General features: G+C 34.0%; 2 protein-coding genes across 2 annotated transcripts; both read right to left on the bottom strand.

Moving 5' to 3' along the window:
• Window positions 1-2,992: 2,992 nt before the first annotated feature.
• Window positions 2,993-8,563, bottom strand: LOC21397679 (copper methylamine oxidase). The gene is made up of 12 exons (XM_024169548.1): window positions 8,039-8,563; window positions 7,222-7,331; window positions 6,812-7,117; window positions 6,499-6,611; window positions 6,091-6,421; window positions 5,798-6,013; window positions 5,299-5,535; window positions 4,781-4,966; window positions 4,267-4,407; window positions 3,840-4,108; window positions 3,628-3,709; window positions 2,993-3,376 (listed from the first exon to the last, which is right to left on the bottom strand). Exons 1-12 carry the CDS (start codon window positions 8,274-8,276, stop codon window positions 3,242-3,244), a joined length of 2,364 nt encoding a protein of 787 aa, XP_024025316.1. The 5' UTR covers window positions 8,277-8,563; the 3' UTR covers window positions 2,993-3,241.
• A 9,720-nt stretch (window positions 8,564-18,283) lies between these two features.
• LOC112092714 (uncharacterized mitochondrial protein AtMg00810-like) lies at window positions 18,284-18,832 on the bottom strand. The gene has a single exon (XM_024169564.1). It carries the CDS (start codon window positions 18,830-18,832, stop codon window positions 18,284-18,286), a length of 549 nt encoding a protein of 182 aa, XP_024025332.1.
• Between the last annotated feature and the right edge of the window lie 6,152 nt (window positions 18,833-24,984).

Below are 24,984 nucleotides of genomic sequence, written 5' to 3'. Positions count from 1 at the left end.
TTAATCATTATTTTGGTTGCTTTAATTATTATTAGATTTTTTGTTTTAATTATTATTATTAATTTGCTTGTCGCTTATTAATTGATGGGGGCCCGCACAAGCGGTGGAGCATGTGGTTTAATTCGATACAATGCGCAAAACCTTACCAGCCCTTGACATATGAACAAAAAAACCTGTCCTTAACGGGATGGTACTTACTTTCATACAGGTGCTGCATGGCTGTCGTCAGCTCGTGTCGTGAGATGTTTGGTCTAAATAGTTATAGTAACTTTTTTTTTCCTTTTGTGCAAATGAATATTTCTTTCCTACTATTTTTTTGGCTTCATGACAGTGGACACAAGTGTGCTTCCGATTTATATGTATTTATTATTCTTTTTTTTTTACAAGTATTCATTTGTTTTTATTATCATTATTTTTGTTGCTTTAATTATTATTAGATTTTTTGCTTTAATTATTATTATTAATTTGCTTGTCGCTTATTATAATTGTTTTTTTTTTTTTTACATAATCAAGCCTATTTATGATTTTGATATTCAATATCTTTTATTTATGGATATAATAAAGAAAAAGATATTGGATAATTCACGATATCATTTGGACACATTCTATCTAAGGCTATGGTGATCCTGAAGGGAAAAAGAAAAAAAAATGTGAGTAGAGTCTATAGAGTAATATTCAAAAAAAGAAAGAGAGGACTCTTTGCCATCTCATTCTTCCACAATGATTTGAGGTGAATAATGCAAATTTTTTCGGGTGCTAGGCTTACCGTGAAAACTCGTCAAAGAATATGAACTTGTATGGCACTAATTGATCTCACACATAGTGAACAATAAAAGAGTACAAGAAAAGTAAAGAAAAAAATAAACACAAGATATTTATAGTCATCTATTTTCAATGTGAGAGCTACATCTATTCATTGTTTATGATAGAGAAAAGAGTGGACAATATGCTTTAAAATGCAATTCGGATTACATAATTGTGGAATTTGCGTATTTATGCCTTAGGGGACAAATCCGTAGAAGTATTTAGTGTTTTGTACTTATCGTTTAATCATCTAATTATAAAATTTTTTGTAATCAATAATTGTGACATAACGTCATTCAGTGAGATCCACTCATAAATCATAGTGTTAATTTGTCTTTAAGATTTTGTAGTCAATCTATATGCCAGTTAGATGTGTTCTATAATTATGTATTAAAAAAAACTGAGGTGTCATGTGAAAATTTGTGGATTATCCACTTTTTTTTTCCATACCGATGCAATTTGCTTAAACATCTCATTCTCTGCATTGCTTGGTGTTATACAGCATTTCGTCAGTCCATAACCAATCTACAATACCATCACTATCAATTCTAACGTCTATTACCCTCATAAAATACTTCTTAATAGTCAATATTCATGATCTCACAAAGCTTTATCCATTATTAATGGTGATTTAATCCAATTTATATTCCTAGATTTATCGTTGTCACAATAATGTTCGACATTTCATTCTTTCCCCGCGTGAGCAAGAGTGTGTGACCCGCAGCTTTTCAAAGCAAAAACCAATGGCCCAAATTGTCTCTATTTATTCCATTTGACAAATGCTTTTGTGTCCCTTGAATTTCCCAGGCTCAGTACATTGAAAAGAAAGAAAAAGGATCATTTCTACCGAATTGGGGTCGCTCACTAGATTGCATTCATGACCATGATATCAAATTAAGAGGTTGTTTAATTAGGAGATTCGTTTCTTGATTTGAATCATGATTCGTAATTTATTACAGTATTTATTTTCATAAAAAATACACATAAATTAAAAATAATTTTAATCACATAATTTTAATCTATAAATTAAACGTAAATTTCTGACAAGTTAATCCTACATTCCTCTCGTCTATGTCAATTAATCAGCATCTGAATCCCAAAAACACCGAAGTAAATTCAAAATCAACGTGACACGTTGCTAATGGATAGCAACCCCCATTGACCAGTCTTCTTGCCCTTAGGCATCCAATCACAATAAGTTGAGTGAGACATGTTCTAGAGAAACAGAGAGACTTCAAAAGGCTCCAACAAAGATATCACAAGGAAAGTAGACAAGAAGACGTATTCTAAACACCAAAGTAGGGAGTGTATTGAAGTGTTAATTCCACAAATACTCCTTAATCTTACTTTGATTTTTAATTTTTAAAAGGTCTTAAATTTGATGTATTATCTATCAATTTATTTTAGTTTTAATCCTTTTACTCAGTTGGGAGTTTTAAAAAAAAAAAAAAAAAAAGAGACAATATACGAGTGATAGAACACGAACTGTGTGTGATTTTAACGTAAAAATGTAAAATAACACAATATTAACCGAATATCATTCATATTTTGTCATGCTTTAACACCCAGTTGGTGAAAGACTACAATTAAAAAAAAATGATAAATTGGGGTTTAAATTTAGAGTGTTTTAAAAGCAAGAGATTGAAGCGGGCGTAATAGCAAAATTTAGAGACCCTTTTTAGGATTAATCCTAAATAAAATTATAAGGTGAGTCGTGACAACTTAAGCTTTTGGCCGTTGAAGCCTGAAGGGTTGTCATCGTCCATCATACAGCCACGATTGAAAGAGAACATGAGAGGACATAATCCACCCAAACTCCACATGTTCATGGGGTTGGTAATAGTGGCATTCAAAAGAAATTTGAGGCAAAAAAAACAAAGGGTTGCTGTGATGGGGTATGTTGAAATTACGCACACAAATGTCCTTGAAAGTGCAAGGCGTACAAACCCATAAAAGGAATGGCTACTCGAAGCATGATCAAAGAAGGAATGGAAACTGGCTTATGCTAGATGTGGTAATCTCTGAGTGAAAGATGTGCGGAAAAGAATGTATTTACCAGGTCATGTTTCCACTAAATTTAAGTGCGAGTAAAAGGTTCCATCAATCTCTCTAGAAGATTCCCCATCCTTTTTAACTTTTTTTTTATTAAAAAAAAAGAAAGAAAAAGAAAAGAAAAGAAAGATACAATCACATCCGTCAATAATTGATTCAGAGTTCAGACATATCAACTATCGCCAATCCAAGTTCAATGCAAACCCAATTCACAGTGGCGTTGTATTCTATTTATGCATAAAAGCTCAACAAACTTTAGTTGGTCTACAAACAGAAAACCCACAAAGCTTCAAAGATGCGTGAATAGATTAAATTTCTACATAGAGGAAAGATTCAAGATGATAAGCAACGATGATAGGTAAACTACTTTAAGCACAATAGTTCTTCAGAGTTTTGACAGCATCCCATTCTGAATCGGCTTGGCTACCCCGGCATCTTTGACGTCGCTGTCTTTGGCATCCAACTCGCACGCATTGGGCGGGACATCAACCGCAGGAGAACAGTTGAAGAACCCATGAGGCTGCACAGAAATAGCACGTAACAGGATCAGAGATCAGGGAAGAAAAAAAAAAGGGGGTGGGGGGCCCTAAAAATGAGCATTATCTGGGACACTAGCTAGCTTTATGCGTCAACTTCATATTCTGTATAATATGAGATTTTGACCAACCCTTCTACGAGGTAATAGAATCATGGTCATGCACGTGCAAGCAAAAAGGATCAAAACTTGAGGAGAGTGCTGATGAAAGATGTATTAAATTGACGAGGGAATACCGTAAGCATAAAGCCAATGCGCTCCACTGGCATGACAGGCCAGTCCTCCAGCCGAGGAACATGGGTTATTCCAAATACGTACCTGCAAATTAAAACAGTGACTTGTAAGCAACCAGAGAAGATAAAGAAAATTGATTTTGCTTTCATCTGAAGAAAGACTGACATATGATTATACAAGCAGCAGGTTAGACAGGAAGGGAGGAGATACCAACCAAAGAACTATATCAGTTTCCTCCAAAGGTCGATTTTGCTGAACCCAAGTGGCCAATCCTTCACCAACACGCGGATTTTGATTAGGGAATTCTCCTCCGGGAAACATCTCATCACGTGCATATGGTGTAACCCAAAGATTATGCTTCAAAAAAGCAGCTCTTCTCAAAAACTTGGCCTCAGGACCAGCCAATGGCAAACAGTTTGAACCGGGTACTAGCTTGTAGCCTGTTAAATGCCCAGTCCTATTAACAGTTCTCGTGTTCCTTATCTGACATATAAGATGGCATACTTGTCAATCAAATAATCAAAGCTCGAGGAGCACTAAAATATCAGTAAAATTCGGAGCCAGAAATGGCCGGAAGGCTGAACAGAAACAGGATTAAGAGTTGCAATAACAATCAACAAAACTGAAAAAGGATGCCTTACGATCCAATGGCGAGCAGTCAAAGGGTTACAGTCACGCATTGCTTGCAATTCAGATCTAAGAAGTGTCTCCTCAGCATAGAATGCGTTATTATGAATATTGTTTTCCCCAGGTTCCTCAACTTTTAAATCCACCTCTACGACCTGTAAAAGTGTTTTGAGAAGGGGGAAAAATGAGAACTAGACAACGGTGTAAAAGCATTTTGGTTGTATCAACACGAAGATTTGTAATATAAATTATTAAACTGTATTAGAGCCTAAACTGAGCTGATACCAAACGCATGGAGTTAAAAAACTACAAGAACCAACAATTTGATACTAAACTGCCGTACTTTTCCCTTTTGAAGGATTCTTAAGAGACCTGAGGAGTTGTCTCCCATTGTACCCCATTCAGTAGCCTTCTAGTGAAAAAAGAGCAGACTCTTCATGGAAGATTTGCTGTTTCTGTGGGACAGACCTTGTGTTTCTATATGCTATAGCCAGCTTTGGAGGATGTTGTAAATTCATAGCAGTTTACCTGATTGTAAGTTTCACCAGGTTTGCAGTCAACAGCCATATCCATACGAGCAACAAAGAAGTGCTGATGAACTGGCGCATATAATCCCGGTGCAATCATAGTACCATATTTTCGAAATTCTCCAGGCTGCAACGCTCCTAAGCTGAGTATTCCTGTAAGTTTAACTTCTGCTTCAATTTTTCCATCCTGTAATACAATATAATTTACACGTCAATTTAAAACTGATTTCACAGCTTACCAATCCAAGATTAAAGTAAAAATGCAGGTAGAGGTAGAGTAGCCCATAGAATGGAACGTAAATGAAACCGGTAGGACAGAAACCTCAAATGAAAAGTTCTTAACGCTGGAGCTGTAGATTTGTAAATTTCAAAAACACTTTACACTATCCTAAATCATGCAGAACCTTTATACTAATTTTATTTCATTTAGATCCTAGCAGATTCTTTCAACGTCAGAAGTGATGGAGCACACACAAAGTACACCATGTATACAGATTATAATTGAGGTATTCAACTTGCCTGATAAAAGTGCCAGAAGAATCCATACTCGTAATTAGCCACAGTACATACAAAAGACACTGTTAAACGCCTAGACCTTCGAACTTCTGCTAAACCTGTTCTCCAATCTTGATGCTTCCACAAAATTCCATGATCCTCTTCGTGCAAACATACGCAATTTTCAATTGTTTCAACGCTTCCAGTAAAATTAGTAAAATGGGCATGAAAGTATTTGATGTAGCCCAAACAATCACATCCCTATAATGGTAATCTCACTTCAGTCCAATTTGTATAAAAAAGAGAAAAAGCAAGATGCAAAGTTTTAATAAACAAGATAAGCACTTAGGGCCCGTTTAGTTCGTTGATTCGAGTTTTAAATTTGAGTTGAGATGTGATTTTATGTGAGAGCTTTTTTACTGTAACAAAAAAGTTAGATGTGACTGTTTCTGAAAGTTTTTTACTGTAGCAAAACTCGATTCGGTAAAGTGAACGGGCCTTTAGTGGATAGTAGTCCCCAAACCTTCTTAAGAGAATGAGCATTTTTGCCGAGGCCATCTTCCCCTGCATCGAAAGCATTTTTTCTGTAATGTGGATCATTTGGATCTCCATAAGGAACAACCATTTCCACAAAACTCAATCTATGGGCTACAGGCCTTCTCCCCCTGTTACCATCAACGTAGGCAACAGAGTATATAACCAAACCCTCCCTGGTAGTGAACCCAATCCTGAAATTCCACTGCCAACAAGCAAATAGAATGAGACCACCTGAATTCAGTAAAAAGAATAGATTCATATGCCAATTTAAATATTCACCTTCTGCCACTCAACAAAGTAACCATTAACACGAAAGCTTGGACCTTCAGGCTGAACAATTCTTAAAGGCTTCACATCACTTCGATCTACACCACCTCTTGTTTCTCCCGGAGTATAATTCCTCAGCGGATCAGCAGGAGGTAAGGGGACCAGCTTGCGGTCTTCAAACTCTATCACCACCATGTTTTGCATATCAACTAGTACATGGATGCCCTCAACTGGCCGTGCATAACCATTTTCCATTGGGCAATCACTCTCAGTTCTACAGAAAATCAATGGTTTAGCAAGTCTTCGGCTGGGAGAGTCGGCCTCACTGTGATAACCAACACACCTGAAGCATATACATGAGAACATCAGATGAGCATCTCGCCAAAACAGGACCACCAATAAGGTAGCAATTTAACCTACCACGGATCAACCATCACAAGATCCATATCCTCAATGCCTCTCTTTTTCATAGCCTCTATAAATGGAGGGAAATCCTTCACAACAGCTTCACACTCAGCATATTCCACCGCATCCTGGGGTCGCACGAGAAACATCAGAAGAAAAACATGAATTATGCAACTATAAATTGTTTAGCATGTATTTTTAGTCTTCTAGCAAAATAGCTAGGAAAGCAGCTTGTGTGCATCACATTTTTGTAAACCTTTTTTTTTTTTTTCAAGAGAACGAACCAACTATACTCAAAGAAGCCAAACATCAGGAAAAAACGGCATACCATGGGAGGCTGCACGTCTGGAACAACTTTTGTGGAAATTACTTGTCCACGATGGTGCCCACCTCGAGTTAGTGCATGAACTTCTGATAGCTTAACAATCCATAAGCTTGTCTCATTGGACTTTTTGTTGTAAACAACAAGTCTAGCTTGCCTTGGAGGTAGCTTGCTGGGAATTTTAGGTGCACCTTTGGTTCTAGGAAGTAACGATGGCTGGAAAGGGGGAAAGAAATATGCATCTGCCAGTGCAACAACTTGTTTATCTGGTTCCACCAAAACCACTTCAATAAAACGCATACCATCTCGGACCTGGAAAAGAAAAGGTATTATTTAACATACCATCCTATCCACAAATGCATAAACCCCTAAGAGGAAAACAATTTCAAGCAACAAGTTTTTGTGTTATCTACAACCTCGGGTGTGGCACCAGCTGCCCTGACTGTTGCCACTGCCACAGATATCTCAGCAGCAGATAGAGGATCTAAAGGATGGCTTGATTGAGCTCTTGGCATGATTGAGATCCCTGCAGCAACCAATTGAACAGACTGGGTCAACCAAGTGAAAGAAGAATCACTAATGCATTAGTATCCATATGTCAACTTTATGCTAGAACTGATAACTTCTATAGTTCAGTTACTGCTTAAAAATAATAATAATAATAAATACAGCCCACACACACACATGCCAGAACAAACGAGTGGAGTATCACAAGTCGTTCATATACATGTCCAAAATGTATAAGTCAATCTTTTTTATATACAGAAATAATTTGTTTTAACAATATACAAGTGTGGAAAAGACACCAGCATTCAAGAATCTGACGATCACGACTACAAGTTTTGAAAGAGAAAGCCGATTCACCTTAATCTTTAAATAGGATCGCATAGCAAACTATTTGTAGTAGCCTCTTCTTCTTTTTTCTAATACTTTCTTTTCAATATTCATATCCGTAAAAAAACAGGACAATCTAAAGACATCATTTTCAAAAGATCTTCGCCACAAATAAAGAAATTAAAGAACATCTAAGAAAAAAAATATTAAAAAGGTCGACAATCATACAGAACAAACGACGATAAAATTTAAAGAGTAAAAGAAAACATATTCGGAAAAGATCAATCGGTACTCAAGAAAACAAAATTTCTAAATTTCAGAAATGAAAGATAAATAAATAGAGACGTCTATGAGAAAAATGCACAATAATCACCAGCAAAAAGGAAAAGAAGAATGAACCTTTGGTAGAAACAGTGGTGGAAGGTTCGGGAATCAACGACGCGGCCATGGCGATCTTCTTGGCCCGCTGATCATCGCGGACGTCGGAGGAGGCGACGCTCCAGTCCTGTACGGCATTGGCCGAAACGACGCCGTCGGACGGTGCGGCGGCGACGGCGGCGCGGGCAACGGCATCGGAAGGGAAGCAACACGCCGCCTTAGGAGGAAGAAGCGTCGCTTTTTGCGGAGCTGAGGCCATTGCAAGGGGTTCGCGAGCTCGCCGATTCCACCGAAACAGCTCTCTATGCAATCTACTGACATACAGCAACAATCTCTCACCTGCCGATTCCGCGTGGTGCTCTCCTCCACCGCGCCACCGCAAGAACAAGAAACCGCAGAAGAAAAACTCCGACAAAGCTCACCAAACACAGAGAAAATCCCAAACTTTTCCGAGAAAACGAAAAATTGGTTTTGAAAATGTGGAGAGTGTTTGGCTCTGAAACTCGAGAAAATGGAAAATCTTTCGAAGAAGTCAAGAGGGAAGAGTGAATTAAGGCACGGAGTGTGAAAGAAAAAAAGAGAGAGACGGGTTATATCGAGGGAGATACCACGTGCATTGCTCTTACTCGAGCTATTTTTTATTATTATCAAATCCAATTTTGATATTTTTTTATTTTGGTATATTTGTGAAACAGTGACTTATCAAGGGACCAGTAAGATAAGTAAGCGTTGAGTTGATAGGGGCGATCTGTTATTCTGCTTTTGCTAATGTCCAAATATTTAGCTCCAATCTGCTTTTGATATTTACCATGATAAGGCCTGATCGTACCTTAACATTTTCTTATAAGGACCTGCTATTTTCAATTTTATCAAAATGGTCCTTTCTTTCTGAAATATTTGTACGTTTGCCATGGATTTCTCTTTTTTTCTTATTCTCTTTTCTTTTAAGATTTCTAGGCCTGTTTATTTCACTAACTCGAGTTTAAAATTTAAGTTTTGTTACAGTAAAAAAATTTTTAAAAATAGTCACATTTAATTTTATTATTATAGTAAAAAATTCTCACATAAAGTCACATCTCAATTCAAATTAAAATTTTAAATCAACGAACTAAATGAGTGTTTATATTCCATATTTATTTATTTATTTTAAAAAGAATGTGCACTTGACCAAATCTAGCTGCTGCCCATGGAAAAGTAAATGCACATCGGTGGTGTTTTTTTTTTTTTTCTCTTTTACTAGACAAGACCTTCAATGGAATTTTGATTTGACAAATATCAAGTAATAAAAAATTGACTACTTGTATAGTATGGCAATTTTATATGTTCCTCCAACGTGATCCAATTTTTGGTTCGAAATAAATAAATAAATAATTATGCTTATCCTAATTATATTTAACTATTTTGCGCTCGCGAATCTCTATGTTCCTAAAGGGACATATATCCAACTTTGCAGCAATTAGATGTGGAATACAACATAATCTGAGTCATCTTATGATAAAAATATTCTCACATAAAATGCCCAAATATACATTATACGGTACTTTATTCTTCATTTCTTCTCGGGATTGTTCGCAAGGAATTTCTTTTTCTGCTTGTTTTTTTCTGTCGTTCAATTTTCTAAGGAAGGAAATTTCGCTTTCATTATTGAGTAATATATTGTTTTAATTCCATATGCATATATTTGGGGACATTGAGATGGATTGGATCTGATGAATTATGGCATTGGCATCTACCAATCTAAGATGTAATTGTTACTATTTACCGATTAGGGAAATTGTAGTGAATAGTATATTTTTGAAATTAAATTAAATAAATAGTATATTTTAAAACTATAATAAGTAAATAATATTTTATCATGTAAATGATTCATTTATGATTGGTAAAAAATAATTTACGCGGTAAAAATTTTTATTTACGTGAAAAAAATCTTTTTACTAGTCATAAAAGGAGAATTTACATTAAACAAAAATTTTGTCTAGTCGTAAATGAAACATTACACGATAAACTGTTATTTACTTCAAATAGTTTAGAATATGTTATTTACTTTAATTATTTTCTATAAATCCGCTATTTGCTCTATTCTCCCATTGTTTGTCTTTGTCTTTAATAATGGTAGAATAGTCTTTTTATTTATTTTGTAAGTTTGGGTTTTTAACACATGTGCTTGATGAGTGAGTTTTACTCGCTCATTTAGTATCGTTTTACACTTAATATCTAGTTGGTTTTCAAGGTTTTTGTTAGTTTTTATGTGTGTTTTTGTTCTTTGTTTGAAGGTTAGGTGAAAGTCTATGATTTGGAAGGTTTTGGACAAATTTCGCTGAAATCTGATGGAATTAGTGCATTGGGACAGAATGGGCAGCGCTTAGGCGCCCATTACAGCGCCGCAGCGCCCAGGGTTTTGCACAACAGTGCCGCAGCGCTAGAAACTCAATGCCGCGGCGCTACGACGCGAGAAAAGACGTGTTTTGAAGGCCAATCGCGAGAAAACTTATCCGTTTTGACCCTAATACTCCGAAACATATAAATATATGATTCTAGGGCAATTAGAAGGGACTTTTGAGACTATGGAATGACGGCTGGCTTTTGAGAGAGTATTCAAGAGAAGAAAAGGAGAATTGGGACGGAGAAGAAGAACGGCTCAAATCCGGAGACGGAGACGCTTCAATTCAACTCTAAACTAGTTCTTTTCTTTCCTTTCCAATGATTAAGACTTTGTTTAGGAATTTATTTTGTTTAGAGATGAACTAATTCCTTTTTCTAGGGCTACGATGTAGCCGGATTATGAATGTTCAAATTCTCAATCTTATTTTTAAGTAATTGATGTTTAATCCATATATGCTGAGTATTTCAATTTATTCTTAATGCTTGTGATTGTTTGGCCAACTATTACATGATTTTATATTTAATTTGAGACCGAGAGGTGATAATTAACTAAGCTCTTAATTGAAATACCATGAGTTTGTTCATAGGATAGAGATATATATGATGCTTGTGCAGTTCTTTTGAATTTCTTGCACTTAATGATTTTCAACAGGTTTAAAAGTCTAACAAAGATGTAGATTTTACTTGTTGGATTAATATTATTATTGCTTGAGAAAGAATAATAATTATTTTAAAGAAATTACTGTCAGTATAGGATTTAATGTTAATTTTCTTAAATTATGGAAATTTAAACATGATTAATTTGGTGAAATCGGAAACCCTAGAATCTTAATCTATTGAATTTTCATCTATTGCTAGCATTGTTTAATTTATTTAATTGTTTTAGTTTTGGTTTACTTAATTTTATAAACCCTATTTTCAAGTATTCAGATAAAATTAGGATTAATATAATTTCAGTAATTAGTAAACAACAATCCTCGTGGGACGATATTCTTGTTTACTATTATATTACTTGATTGCAATAGTGTATACTTACGTTACGAATTTTTCATAATAGTGCCTCCTGAACTTATCAAACCGTCGTAACCCACTCGATGGGTTTTGCCACCACCACCGGTTACGAACATTGAGCTCATGGCCCACACAACAGGTCTCACAAATGGTGGGTAAGAATGTCGGCTACGAATAGTGGGTTCACAACCCGCGTGATGGATCTCGTGAACAGTGGGCAAGAACGCCGACTATGAACATTTAGGGAAAAGTTTGTGTCATTTGTGTAATTGGCTTAAGTTTTAGTTTATAAACTCAATTTCATGTGCATTTGTTGAAAATTTTTGAGTGTAGCAATGATTTAGTTTGGATAGTTTTTTTTTTTTTTTACAATAGTTTGAATATTAGTTTGATATTTATTTAAAATTGATATGATTTTCGTAGTGTTGAAATAAGTTTAATTTTGGAATTATTTTGATATTTGCTTAAAATATGGGCGAGAAAATGTATTTTGATAAAATATAATGGTTATTTTTGTAATTACTAGTATTGTATTTAGGCTTTAATTCGGTGCGTGAGAGAACTCGTACACTCTTATTGAGATTTAATATGAACCGTTAGATCGCACCTCGTCGTAGGGGAACATATATCTATCATGATCGCAGTCTAGCTAAACCCTATTCCAAAAAAGAATTTTGTATTGGATAAGAAACAAATCGCTCACGAAGGAAAAAAAAAAAAAAAGGCTAATAATATTATACGTACTAAGACAGCAATATTCTAATTTAGCTCTAATCATATCTTTCTTTTATTAAGTCTTGTTGCTATATAATTTAGGGGGGGAAAAAAAAAAAAAAAAAAAGGTCCTGTTGCTATTAAGACATTATTTCATCTCACAACTCACTCTCTTTCAACTATATATAGTTTATATATGTATTATTCTCTTTCGAAAAGTTATGGTATGACACACATTGTTTTGCTTTATCGGTAGAATAGTTTTTATTGGCCATCTAACTAAATTTCAATCAAACAAACTTAATTACACTAGTCCTCGAATAAAATAACTTATTTTACCACAAAAATGCTCATATTTTTTTTCACGTAACATGTAATATTCAGATCCTTCAAACAAACCCTGTGGTAAAATCATAAGGGCAACTCATGAGTCAAAATATCAATGTTTAGATGACATATATGAAAGGACGTTATAACTTTCTTAGATTGCACTCTAGTTAAGAACTCTCCTTAATCCATTCACTAACTCGTGTTAGTGTCATTGATGATGACTTTGTTTTGGTCCAATCAATATCAGCTTATTTGGGAGTCACTGGTTGTAGTAGTGGTGTGATGGTGATTAGATGCCCACTTCACCATAGTGTTTGTTTTTAATTAAATCTGACTCATTTTCACCTACCTCCACAAACCCAAAAAGCCATTACAATTACATAAGTCAAATAACTAAATTTTATTATTATGTAATTGAAACTACCTTGTTTTTTTTTTTTCCCTTTCTTTTTCCTCTTTATTTCGTTCTTCCCACTTTGTTATGCGTTTATTCTTCATCCTGTTAAAATATTAAACTATTGTTAGCCCACATCTTAATAGCTTAAACTTTTAAGATGGATTGATAAACTAAATGTTAGTTTATCAATCCATCTTAAAAGTTTAAGCTATTAAGAGGTGGGCTAACAATAGTTTAATACTTTAACACTCCCCCTCACGTGTGGGCTGGACAATGGACAATCGTGTGAATAAATTAATTAAAAAGCCCAACACGTGAATATTTAAGCCCGAGATATATTACGAGGGTTTAAACTCGGGAACTCTCACTCTGATACCATGTTAGTTTACCAATACATCCCTCTTTTGATTATGTTTGTAAAGGAACAAAATTCCTCTTTCTCTTCATGGCCACTATTAGTACTTGAACTTAGTCAAAGAGAAGCAAGAACATAAGAAGAGAAAGGAAAATCAGGAACTGTTAAAAAAAATATTTAGAGCACTAACGGTGTTAAACACCAAATTAATAAAGAATGAGTCTTATTTATAGACTCTTATACTGTGGAGTCTATATTGAATTAGTAGATAGTCATCAGTAAAATTGGTACCTTATAATTTTGTTCTCTCGTAATGTTACACATTTATCTTCACTAATATTTAAAAGAGCTCAGAAGAAAAGAAAAATGAAGCACTTAATTATCTTTATCTAATCCCACAATTTCTCACTTGATTCCATAAAATCCCAATATCACTCATGATGTTTGAAATCAAATTTATAGGTCAAGTATTTTTATTTTTTAATTTTTTTTAATCATTGATTTTAAAAAGATAATTTTCCATTCTAGATAATTAAGGACGATATTAGTCTTACAATGAAATATATATAGAGGAAAAAAAAAAACACCATGATTATATCCAAACTGTTCCTATCATAAATCACAATATAGTATTTTTTTTTTCCACTTAGATTGTTGGATAGTGTTTTAATGCGACTTATACAACTGGATTTGACGTTGATTCTACATTATAATATATCTATCAACACCCAAATGTGAATTTGGATATGTTCCAACTTCCAAATGAAGAGAAGAAGGACCTTATATAAATATATATATATATATACATAGTATATAAAATGGACATTTTATATTTATTGAATCCGCATGCTGTCCACGAATGCATAAATTCACACAACTCATAGAACTCCGCTATTATTAGTCATGGATCATACCGTATTTAGAGATGAGAAGCATCAAAGATCACCGTCACTTTCACTAGGAAGATTTTTGTCTAATTTAAAAATAAAATAAAAAAACAGCACATACATATAATATCTACACATATGTAAGTGTATATATACATATTATATAGGATATAAGGGAATTATAATTTTGTTTTAATGACTGTAGAAGTGCATAATAGATTATAATAATGGACAGAAACCACATCAAGGAAAAGAGGGAAAAAAAAAAAAAGTAGAATAAACATCACTAAGGAGACAAAAGTCCTCCAGAGTTGGAAAAGTCTTTAATAGTCCCTAGAAAAGACCAGTTTTGAAGGAATATGATAAAGGAGTCGCCAGCTGCAACCCAGCACTAACCTTACGTAGCAATATGGTTGAATATTTATATTCTTATATATATATATATATAGAAAAGGACAAAACATTGACCATTATTGATTTCTTAATTCAAAAAATTAGCAACCATCGATAACATACTTGTGTTAGCTTAAATAATAATAATAATAACGATAACATACTTTTTGTGTTTTAGGTGGCAGTAAATTAATTAGACCGATTCCATCTTAAATTGTAGAGTTTAAATTCCACAGGATCACACTTATGTTCATATAACAATAGTATTAACATACTTATGGTTAATAATAACGATAACATACTTTTTGTGTTTTAGGTGGCAGTAAATTAATAAGACCGATTCCATCTTAAATTGTAGAGTTTAAATTCCACAGGATCACACTTATGTTCATATAACAATAGTATTAACATACTTATCGTTTAATTCGTTGATTTGAGTTTTTAATTCGAGTTAAAATATAATTTTATGTGAGAACTTTTTATTGTAGTAGAAAAGTTAGATGTGACTGTTTCTGAGAGTTTTTTACTATAATTATAAAGTTAGATGTGACCGTTTCTGAGAGCTTTTTACTGTAGCAAAACTCGAATCGGTGAAATGAACGGGATCATATTTTTGTTGGCTAATAATTAACTATTAATAATAAGTTTAGTCAAATATTCAATCAAATGATATTGAGTATGTTTTTCATCTCTTCTCGAAAAACAAATGGGCTATTTTTTTTCTTAGCAGAGGGTAAGCAAGTTTATTTGGGTGTTTTGTCTGGGAAGAGCTTGGAATTTTGCTAATAATAAGAATAGTAAATCTTAAACATTCTTTAGCCTGGTGTCTTATTAACTAGTTAAAATTTTCGTTTGATCCCTTTTTCTTTCTGTTTAAGAAATCAACATTGGAAGTTCATTTTCTTTGGAAGTTCACAATTTCATCTCCAATGAACTTTTAAGAAATCAATCTTAATACCTAGCAAATGTCTTGATATGTAAAAAAAGATTGTTGCTGCAGTTTTTTAAAGAGATTAAGGACCATTTTCTATTAAATTTACTACACGAAAGAATAATATCAACTTTTATAAAATAAACTTATGGCATTTTTTAGTATGAGACCCTAAAAAAATCTCCACCGGTGGAACCTCCACTTTTAACTGTTGAATTAATTTTCACCGGTCAGATTTGCAGCATGAGCAGTTCTTTATGGCACACTATAAATTTTTAATACGAGCCTACACAAATCTGATTGTTGAAAAATTACTACAACAGTTAAAAATAGAGATTCTGCCGGTAGGTTTTTTAAGAGGTTCCACCGTAAAAATTGCTTAAATTTATGAGAATGGACAACTAAAAATAAATAGAAATTCGCATTCTAAGTAGATTAAGACCCGAAAAACTACCCACCACACAATAAATTCATCACTTGAAAAGTATAATATCGATTATAGAGGATATACCAGTAATAATATAATATATCAAGAACTAACAGGGATTTTGTTCTAAAATATTTCATTCTGACAACAATGTTCAAAGGAACTAATCATATTAAACCACTTTAGCTAACACACGCAGATATTCATCATAAGAAGTAGATCTCATTAAAAGAAAACTTAGGTCCCATTATTTTCGCTGATTCAAGTTTAGAATTCGAATTTTGCTATAGTAAAAAGCTCTCAGAAATAGTTATATCTAACTTTTTTACTACAGTAAAAAACTCTTACACAACATTACATCTTAACTCAAATTAAAAACTCGAATTAGCAAATCGAACGGGCTCTTAAGCTTAATTAATATCTATCTGATCACTTTTTATTTGTTTGTTTGTTTGTTTATTTTAATCAAATTGAGCCAGGTTCATTTCCTGAAACTCCACAGTAGCTTGATTTACTTTTGAAAATTTTCAGGTGGATTATTGGATTCATCGAACGTACACTCCTCATGCATTTTAATTTATCCTTCATGATCTGCAATATCTGATTATTCATCAACTTATATCAACTCGTTATTCATTCCAATTGTACGTAATTACTTATTGTCCATTTCCTAAAGAAAAAGAAAAAGAAAACAAAATTAGAGAATTGTCCGTATATTCCATAACATGATAAACGTTAAAAATAAAGAGATAAAATTATTTCGATGCTCTTTGTGGTAACGAAACATCTCATTGGTTCTATATTTTTTTTAATATTTTAAAACTGATTTTTAAGACGTAAAAATCAATTCTACTCTTCTTATTAATTAACAATATACTAGTACTTTTTAAAAAATTTCTAAAAATACGTAAATAAATTAAAATATTTTTAAGAAATATTTTTAAACTTATTAGTTTCTATTTGATTAATGAAAAGGACAGTTTGAATATTGCAAGTTTCAAAAATCTATTTAAGGATAAAAAATGTTTCTTTAAATGTGAAGATACGGGGTACCATTTTAATATTAGACTTTTTCTATGGTGAGTCTCCCTAAAAAAATTTACCGGTGGAACATCATGTTTTGGCTGTTGGATTACTTTTTCAATGGTTAAATTTGTAGACGGAACAATTCTGTGTGGGTCGTTGTAAATTTTTGATACGGACCTACACAAATCTACCTATTGAAAACTTAATCTAACGATTAAAACAAGATGTTTCACTGATAAATTTTTTAAAATTCTCACTGCAAAGACTCCCTTAATATTATTAAAAATATAAATTATTTCGTTATAATATAAGATATTAAAATACTTTTATCCAAAAATAAATATAATAATACTGTAATAGACGACCTCTAAGGTTGTGATGAGAAGTATCATGGAGTACAGAAAGTGTGGTCATTCACCTTGGCCAAAATCCAAAAGCAAAGTGGTAGGCCAAGTTTGCTTTTGCTTGGTCCATGACAGATCGAAATCTACAATAATTTGCCACTGAATAAGTACAAAATAGCATGAAATGTGATATTGGGGACAAAAACGACAAAGTTACTTTTGTGGGTTTAAATTATTTGCTTTAGTTTAAACCATATAGAGACCTTAGTGACCCTTTGTTTTTTCGCTTTGACTAGAGTGAGTCTAATTATAAAGATAAATTATGAGAAAGAATGAAAGATACGTTTATATTTTTATAAAAGAGTAATTAACGCAAATGATCCTAATTCTTAATCGTTTAGGGTTTGTTCGGTTGTATTTTTGAGTTATGATGATTTGAGTGTAGATCTTGTGTTAAATTTGAGTTAAAATTGTAACTTGAGTTTGTATTTAGATGTGCACATTATATTACGAGTTATTTTGAGAATGAATAATCTGATTCTCTTGAACTAATTAAAATAAGTACACAACTCTGCTTTTATAGAAGGCAGAGTCCAAAAAGCTTGTTACACAGTTTTAAGCTAGAAAACTAACAAAACTAACCATCTAACATAATACTACAACTTGACATGTATTTACAAGTATTTAGACTTAAAACTCCCCCTCAAGATGGACAGTGAATATTTTTCACAGCCATCTTGGAGAGATGAGACTGTAAAGGAGCAGACGACAAGGGTTTGGTGAAGATATCATCAAGCTGAAGATGTGAGCGAACCGGCATGAGCTTAAGAATACCATAAGCGACCTTATCACGAACGAAATGGCAATCAATTTCAATATGTTTGGTGCGTTCATGGAAGGTGGGATTAGAGGCAATGTGCATGGCAGCTTGATTGTCACAAAAATATAGCATAGGAGAAGGGACAGCAATGCAGAAATCCCGCAAAAGCTGCTGTAACCACACCAGTTCACTTGTTGTGGCAGCCATGGCACGATATTCTGCTTCGGCCGAAGATCGAGAAATTGTAGTCTACCGTTTTACTTTCCAAGAGACCAAGGAATCACCTAAGAACACACAATAGCCTATAACAGATCTCTGTGAATCAGGGCAAGAACCCCAGTCGGCATCAGAAAAAGCCCTGAGTTGCAATGCTGAAGACGAGGAGAAAAATAGACCTTGTCTAGGCGAAGACTTGAGATAGCGAAGAAGATAATGGGCTGCGCGAAGATGAGATGACCTTGGCTGAGCAAGAAACTGACTCAACTTATGAACAGCAAAGGTAATGTCAGGCCTTGAAAGAGTGAGGTACAACAAACGTCCAATAAGACGACGATATTGAGAAGCATCGGACAACACATCACCGGAAGTAGCTAACAAATGTACCTGAGGATCCATTGGAACCGGAGCTGGTTTACAAGCAAGAAAACCAGTGTCCTCTAGGAGTTGTAGCGTATATTGTCGTTGAGATAGAACAATCCCATAAGTAGACCGAGCAATTTCAAGCCCCAGAAAATATTTTAAAGACCCCAAATCCTTGAGTTTGAAGTGACTATGAAGAAATTGCTTCAAAGAGTCCATGATCTTAGTGGAAGGACCTGTAAGGATGATGTCATCTACATACACAAGTAGGGTAATAAAAGTGGATCCAGAGCCTTTAGTAAACAATGAATAATCTGCTTTGGATTGTGTAAAGCCAAACTGGAGAAGAACATGAGAAAATTTCGAGTACCATGACGGGAGGCTTGTTTAAGACCATAAATGGACTTATGAAGCTTACAAACTAACTTCCCAGTCGAAGAAATAGGCTCCCCCTTACTGTGATAGCACAAAGGAAGATCCATATAGACCTCTTCAAAAAGATCTCCATTAAGAAATGCATTGTTAACATCTAATTAGACTAAATCCCACTTCTGGCTTGCGGCAAGAGCTAATAAGACCTTGAAAGTAACCAACTTGGCCACTGGAGATAAGGTCTCAACGAAATCAACCCTTTCTTGTTGTGTGTACCCTTTTGCTACTAAACGAGCCTTATGCCTATCCAATGTACCATCCGACTTATACTTAATTTTGTAAATCCACCGACAACCTATTGAATGTTTTCCTGAGGGCAAAGGGATAAAAAACCAGGTATTATTGTATTCCATAGCATCTAGTTCAGCTTGCATGGCCTCACGCCATTGAGGAAACTTAACCGCTTGATGAAAAAACTGAGGTTCATATTGAGCAGAAACATTCAAAATAAAGTGCCAGTATGCAGGGGATAAATGATCATAGGACAAATAATGAGTCAAAGGATACACAACCTTAGAGGAAGGAGGAAAATCACCTGTGGCAGAAACAAGTTGGGCGGAATTGCAATGGAAATCATAGAGATATGATGGTGGCTTAACCAGTCTAGTAGAACGTCTAGGAGGAGCAGAGAGCGTACTAGAGGACTGGGAAGCCTGAGAAACAGTAGCAGGAAGTGCTGAACCGGTTGACCCAGGTGGGTGCTGGACCTCGGGAACTTCAAGAGGAAAGCTGGGCAAGACCAAATCAAGAAAAGGATCCACCAAGTCACCCTGAGTATGAACAGAATGAAAAGGAAATATATCCTCATGAAAAATAACATCTCGAGAAATAAAAACTTGTTTAGCCTGTATGTTATAGAGTTTGTAGGCTTTCATTCCAGGAAGGTAACCAAGAAACACACAAACTCATGCTCGAGGCTGAAATTTGGTGCGTTTGGCAGACAAGGTGGATGCAAAAGCCAAACAACCAAACACTCGAAAAAGGGAATAATCAATCTTCTTGTGACAAAGCAACTCATAAGGTGTTTTATTGCCAAGGACATGAGATGGAGTTCTATTAATGAGAAAAACAGTCGTGACAATGCATCAGTCCAAAAGGAAAGAGGAAGTCGTGATTGAAAGTATAAAGCCCGAGCAACATTTAACAAGTGTTGATGTTTTCTCTCCACCACAGAATTTTGTTATGGCCGTTCTACACAAGAAAACTGGTGAAGAACGCCTTGACTATGAAAAAACTCAGTGAAGGCTAATTCTTTAGCATTATCCGATCTAAATTCTTTGACCTTCTTGTCAAACTGAGTAACAATGAGATTAAAAAACCTTAGAATAGCAACATAGACATCAGATTTATGCTTAAGCAGAAAAATCCAAGTGAATCTAGTGCAATCATCAATAAGCGTAAGAAAATAACGATGTCCAAAATATGAAGATAGATCATAAGGCCCCCAAATATCACAATAGACAAGATCAAAAGGAGAAGGAGACATATTATTGTGAGAGACAAAAGAAAGTTTCCTTTGTTTAGCCGACGGACAAATGTAACATGGGGAATGGACAGGGAAATGAGAATCCTGAATCAACAATTGATCTTTCAAAGAATCTAAACACTTATTTGACAAATGACCAAGCCTATTATGCCAAGTATGTACAGACACTTTATTAACATGTACTATAAGCGTATTAGGAAAAGGAATAGCAGCCTTGGTGATAGCATTAAGCAGGTATAAGCCCTCATGTACTTTACCCCTGCCAATCATCCGTTTGCTGGGTGTTTCCTGAATGATGAAGTGGTCAGGAAAGAAATTAAGCTCTACTTGAGAGGCACAAGTAAGAGCACTGACAGAGAGTAAATTGAAATCAAATTGTGGAACATATAGAACATCCCGAAGCACCAAATCTGGACTTAATTGAACATCACCACCAAGGTGAATAGGAATCGAAGTTCTATTAGGTAAAGTCACCAAAGAACTGGGAATTGATTTCAATGACACAAAAACATTAGCAGTAGAACATATATGTCTAGATGCCCCAGAATCAACAACCCATAACCGACCAGAAGACAAATCTTTAGTCAGTGAAATAGATAAACAAGTACCTGTTACACATGAGGATGAGGGAACCTCAGAGGAAGCACTGTGGCAAACAGGGGATAGATGACTGGATAGCAATGCCATTAACTGTTGATACTGATTAGAAGACAAGTTCTGAAAGAAAGTACCAGCATTGTCATTATTACCAGTAGCTGAGGCTCCAATATTCTCTTGAGTAGCGACCTGATTGACTGCAACTCCTTGGTTGTTGAATGACTTCTGACGTTGTCTAAATCTAGGGGGATAGCCATGAATCTTGTAGCACTTTTTGATTGTATGGCTATGATACTTGCAATGCGTTCAAAAAGGACGGTCCTCTTTTGAAGCAGGAGCAGTTTTGTTCCCATAACTTGTATTGAAACTAGCCCTTGATTTAGAAGAATCATCATTCTTTGCCACAAAGGCCATGGAGTTGGAAACCAAGTGAGAACTAATTGTCCTTTGACATTCCTCCTGAGAAATAAAAGAGAACACCTTGTTAATCGGAGGAAGAGGATCCATAAGAGGTAACTGACGTTGAACTTGAGGGAAAGTATCATTGAGTCCCATAAGGAAAGTCATGATGTACTCTATTTGATGGTAAGCAAGGAGTGCCGTAACACCACCACAACTACACTTCCCACACAAACACATGGGTCTGTAATTACTTAACTCTTCCCACAAAGCTTTCAACTTTGTGAAGTAAACACTAACAGATTGTTGATCTTGAGACAAATTGATTAGCTCTCACCTCAGCTGAAAAATGCGAGGACCATTACTTTGTTGAAACTTGTCCTGTAGATCTGCCCAAATCTCAGCGGCAGATTCAGAAAAAATAATGCTCGCTAAGATTTCTTTGGCCACAGAATTGAGAATCCAAGAAATTACAACATTATTATTCTTGATCCAAGAATAAGCAAAGATAAATCGGAACCATCTGGTTTATTGATGGATCCATCAATAAACCCTAGCTTATTTTTCACAGACAAAGGAATCAACATAGCTCGGCTCCAAGATACATAATTGTCTCCAGTCAAAGGTTGAGAGACAAGGGACAGACTAGGACTATCAAAGTGATGGAGGAAAAATGGACTTGAAGGATTGTCAATGGCGGATCGGCCATTGGACAAGAGATTCGAAGCAAATGCTAAAGAATCCATGAGGACTAATCAAGCCAACAAGAGAAAAACAGGAACAAAAGTATGAACAAAACCTGATGAAGAAATCCTGCGAAGAAATCTGAAGAGATCCGGTGAAAATCTCTGGCGAAGAAACTAGGCAGTGGAAAATCGCTCTGATACCATATTACGAGTTATTTTGAGAATGAATAATCTGATTCTCTTGAATTAATTAAAATAAGTACACAACTGTGCTTTTATAGAAGGCAGAGTCCAGAAAGCTTGTTACACGGTTTTAAGCTAGAAAACTAACCATCTAACAGAATACTACCACTTGACATGTATTTACAAGTATTTAGACTTAAAACATTGAGTTATGATTTGAATTGAGAATTTATTTGAGTTTGTGTTTGAGTGGGTCAAAACTTGAATTTGTATTTAGATAGTATTTTAATAAAAACTCAATGGTGATGAAAAATTTTAATAGGGTATATGGATGGGGTTTTATTCATCTCTTCATTGTGAAGGCATAGAAAAAAATCTTCTTAATCGAAATTAAAACGAAAAAATTATGACGTTTTTAAGAATATAAAAAATATTATTCATTAACTTGACTTTGAGTTTAAGAACTTGACTTGAAGGGGAAACTTGAACTCATATTTAACCCAAAACTCAAGTTAAAACTCAAATTTAAACTCAAATTTTACAAATGAATATTAACTTGAATAAAATTGTAACTTTAGTTCAAACTTTTTTTTAGTTTTACTCAAAAAAAACAAACCTTTAGTATCGACAATAAAGTTTCAGAGTTTTTGAAGTGACAAAGCTAGTGAAATCGATGACGATCACCAATTTGGAGCTAAATGAACCTGTTTCGTTGATTCGAGTTGAGATGTGATTTTATATGAGAGCTTTTTACTGTAGTAAAAAAGTTAGATGTGACTGTTTCTGAGAACTTTTTACTGTAACAAAACTCAAATTTTAAACTCAAATCGATGAAATGAACGGAACCTTAAATAACTTTATGGTAAAAGAAACAGTTTTATGAGTATTTGAAAAGTCCGTTTTAAGGACAATGATATTTTTTGTGTTTCGATTGCCCTATTAATCAATGTACAATTTATTTGTCTATTTTTATTGGTTGATTCGTATTACACTATTATTCTAAAATGTATAGAATTGTTCTTATATTTTTTTATTATTCTATTTTAGTACATCTTTGTACTTACTCTTATTGTCGATATCTAATTTTTCTAAAAAAACTTAAAACATAATTGTTAAAAAGTGGAAAATAGAAGTTTTGGCTCTTTGGTGGAAGTTGTCGGTGTTGGAGAAGGAGATATTTACGTTTCGACAATCTAGGGAAGAAAGCTTTTCTTTCTTTTTTTTTTAAATTAAATTATAACTTTTTAATTTTCTATATTTCCAATCACTCTTGAACAGGAATTCACCGTCAAGACGCATTAATTTTCCATTTTACTATTTGACTACTAAGTTAAGACTTTGGGAACTTAACTGTCAAAATTAAAAGATTGATGACCAAGTAGTTAATTATTAAGAGTCTGTTTAATTCACTGATTTGAATTTTTAATTCGAAGTGATATGTGATTTTATGTGATAATTTTTTATTGTAGTAAAAAATTAAATATGACTGTTTCTGAGAGTTTTTTACTGTAATAAAATTTAAATTTTAAATTTAAATCGGTGAAATGAACGGACCTTAAAGTTTAAAGAGTTGCTTTTCATAAAATTATGAATACTAATGTCCTTTCAAAAAAAAAAAATTACGAACAGTAGTTTATTGGAGCCCACATAATTTAGGGAATAAGAAAATGGAATGCTACCCTACGCCCACTTTAGTATTGTTTAGTTAATAGCAATAACAAACAAATTTACTTATCTATTATTTTCAAATTCTGAAAATAACACTACACTCTACTGGTCTCTTGCCTATTTTTTTAATCATTTAAAATGGAGTTTTAGTAACTATACTAATTTACTTTAAGTTTAGTAAACACTAATGGATAAATAAGCATGATTAAAATCAATGATCACTTAATTGTTTATTTCTCATTTTATTTCCTAATCAATGATTACTCATTTTTATTTGTTTATTTCCCTAAGCAAATTCATACTATTTCCTATTAAATTATTTGGTACATATGGCCTATGGATCCATTTAACATTACTGTGATGTTAAAATTTTTTTATTATTGATGTATTATTAGTCAGAAGTTATTTTGACTATATTGAGTTTAGCTTTCCAAGAACTAGACATTAGAAAAATGCTAAATACTCGGGTGCTCAATGGATATACGTAGGAGCTAAGGAATGAGATCACAAATGGTCAATTTGGTCCCCATGAGAATTTTCTAGCTACCCAACAAAAACTCGTCCTTATGACCTATATCAAACAAGAAAAATGATGTGCTGATGTATTTTTCTGCCACACTTTTACTTCCTTATTGTTCTGTTTATGACTAAAATTTTTGACCAAAGTGGAACCAAACCCACAATGACCCATGTCATGGCTCAACAGCGATGCTGGATCTGGTCTTGTCTTTATCACTTGCCAGCATAGCTGGCTAATAATAATGGGGATGTTCGGCAGCTCTTTTTTGAGTTAAAAACTTAAAAAGAAATAATTTGAGTTATAATTTTATTCAAGTTCATATTCTTTTAAGTTTGAATTCGAATTTAAACTCGAGTTTGTGATTAAAACTCGAGTTCAAGTTTCCTCTTCAACTCGAGTT

Source organism: Morus notabilis, unplaced genomic scaffold (assembly GCF_000414095.1).
Source record: "Morus notabilis unplaced genomic scaffold, ASM41409v2 Scaffold125, whole genome shotgun sequence".
Taxonomy (NCBI): Eukaryota; Viridiplantae; Streptophyta; class Magnoliopsida; order Rosales; family Moraceae; genus Morus; species Morus notabilis.
Note: the sequence above shows the minus strand (reverse complement) of the source record. Positions and strands in the feature narration are given on the sequence as shown.

Excerpts from the sequence above, each read along its gene's own strand:
- LOC112092714 (XM_024169564.1), bottom strand. The coding sequence starts at position 18,832 with ATGGACTCTTTGAAGCAATTTCTTCATAGTCACTTCAAACTCAAGGAT.
- LOC21397679 (XM_024169548.1), bottom strand. The coding sequence starts at position 8,276 with ATGGCCTCAGCTCCGCAAAAAGCGACGCTTCTTCCTCCTAAGGCGGCG. Across the intron at positions 4,967-5,298 it reads TCTTCTGGCACTTTTATCAG|GATGGAAAAATTGAAGCAGA; the intron begins GCAAGTTGAATA and ends ATTGTATTACAG. Across the intron at positions 3,710-3,839 it reads GAAACTGATATAGTTCTTTG|GTACGTATTTGGAATAACCC; the intron begins GTTGGTATCTCC and ends TTTAATTTGCAG.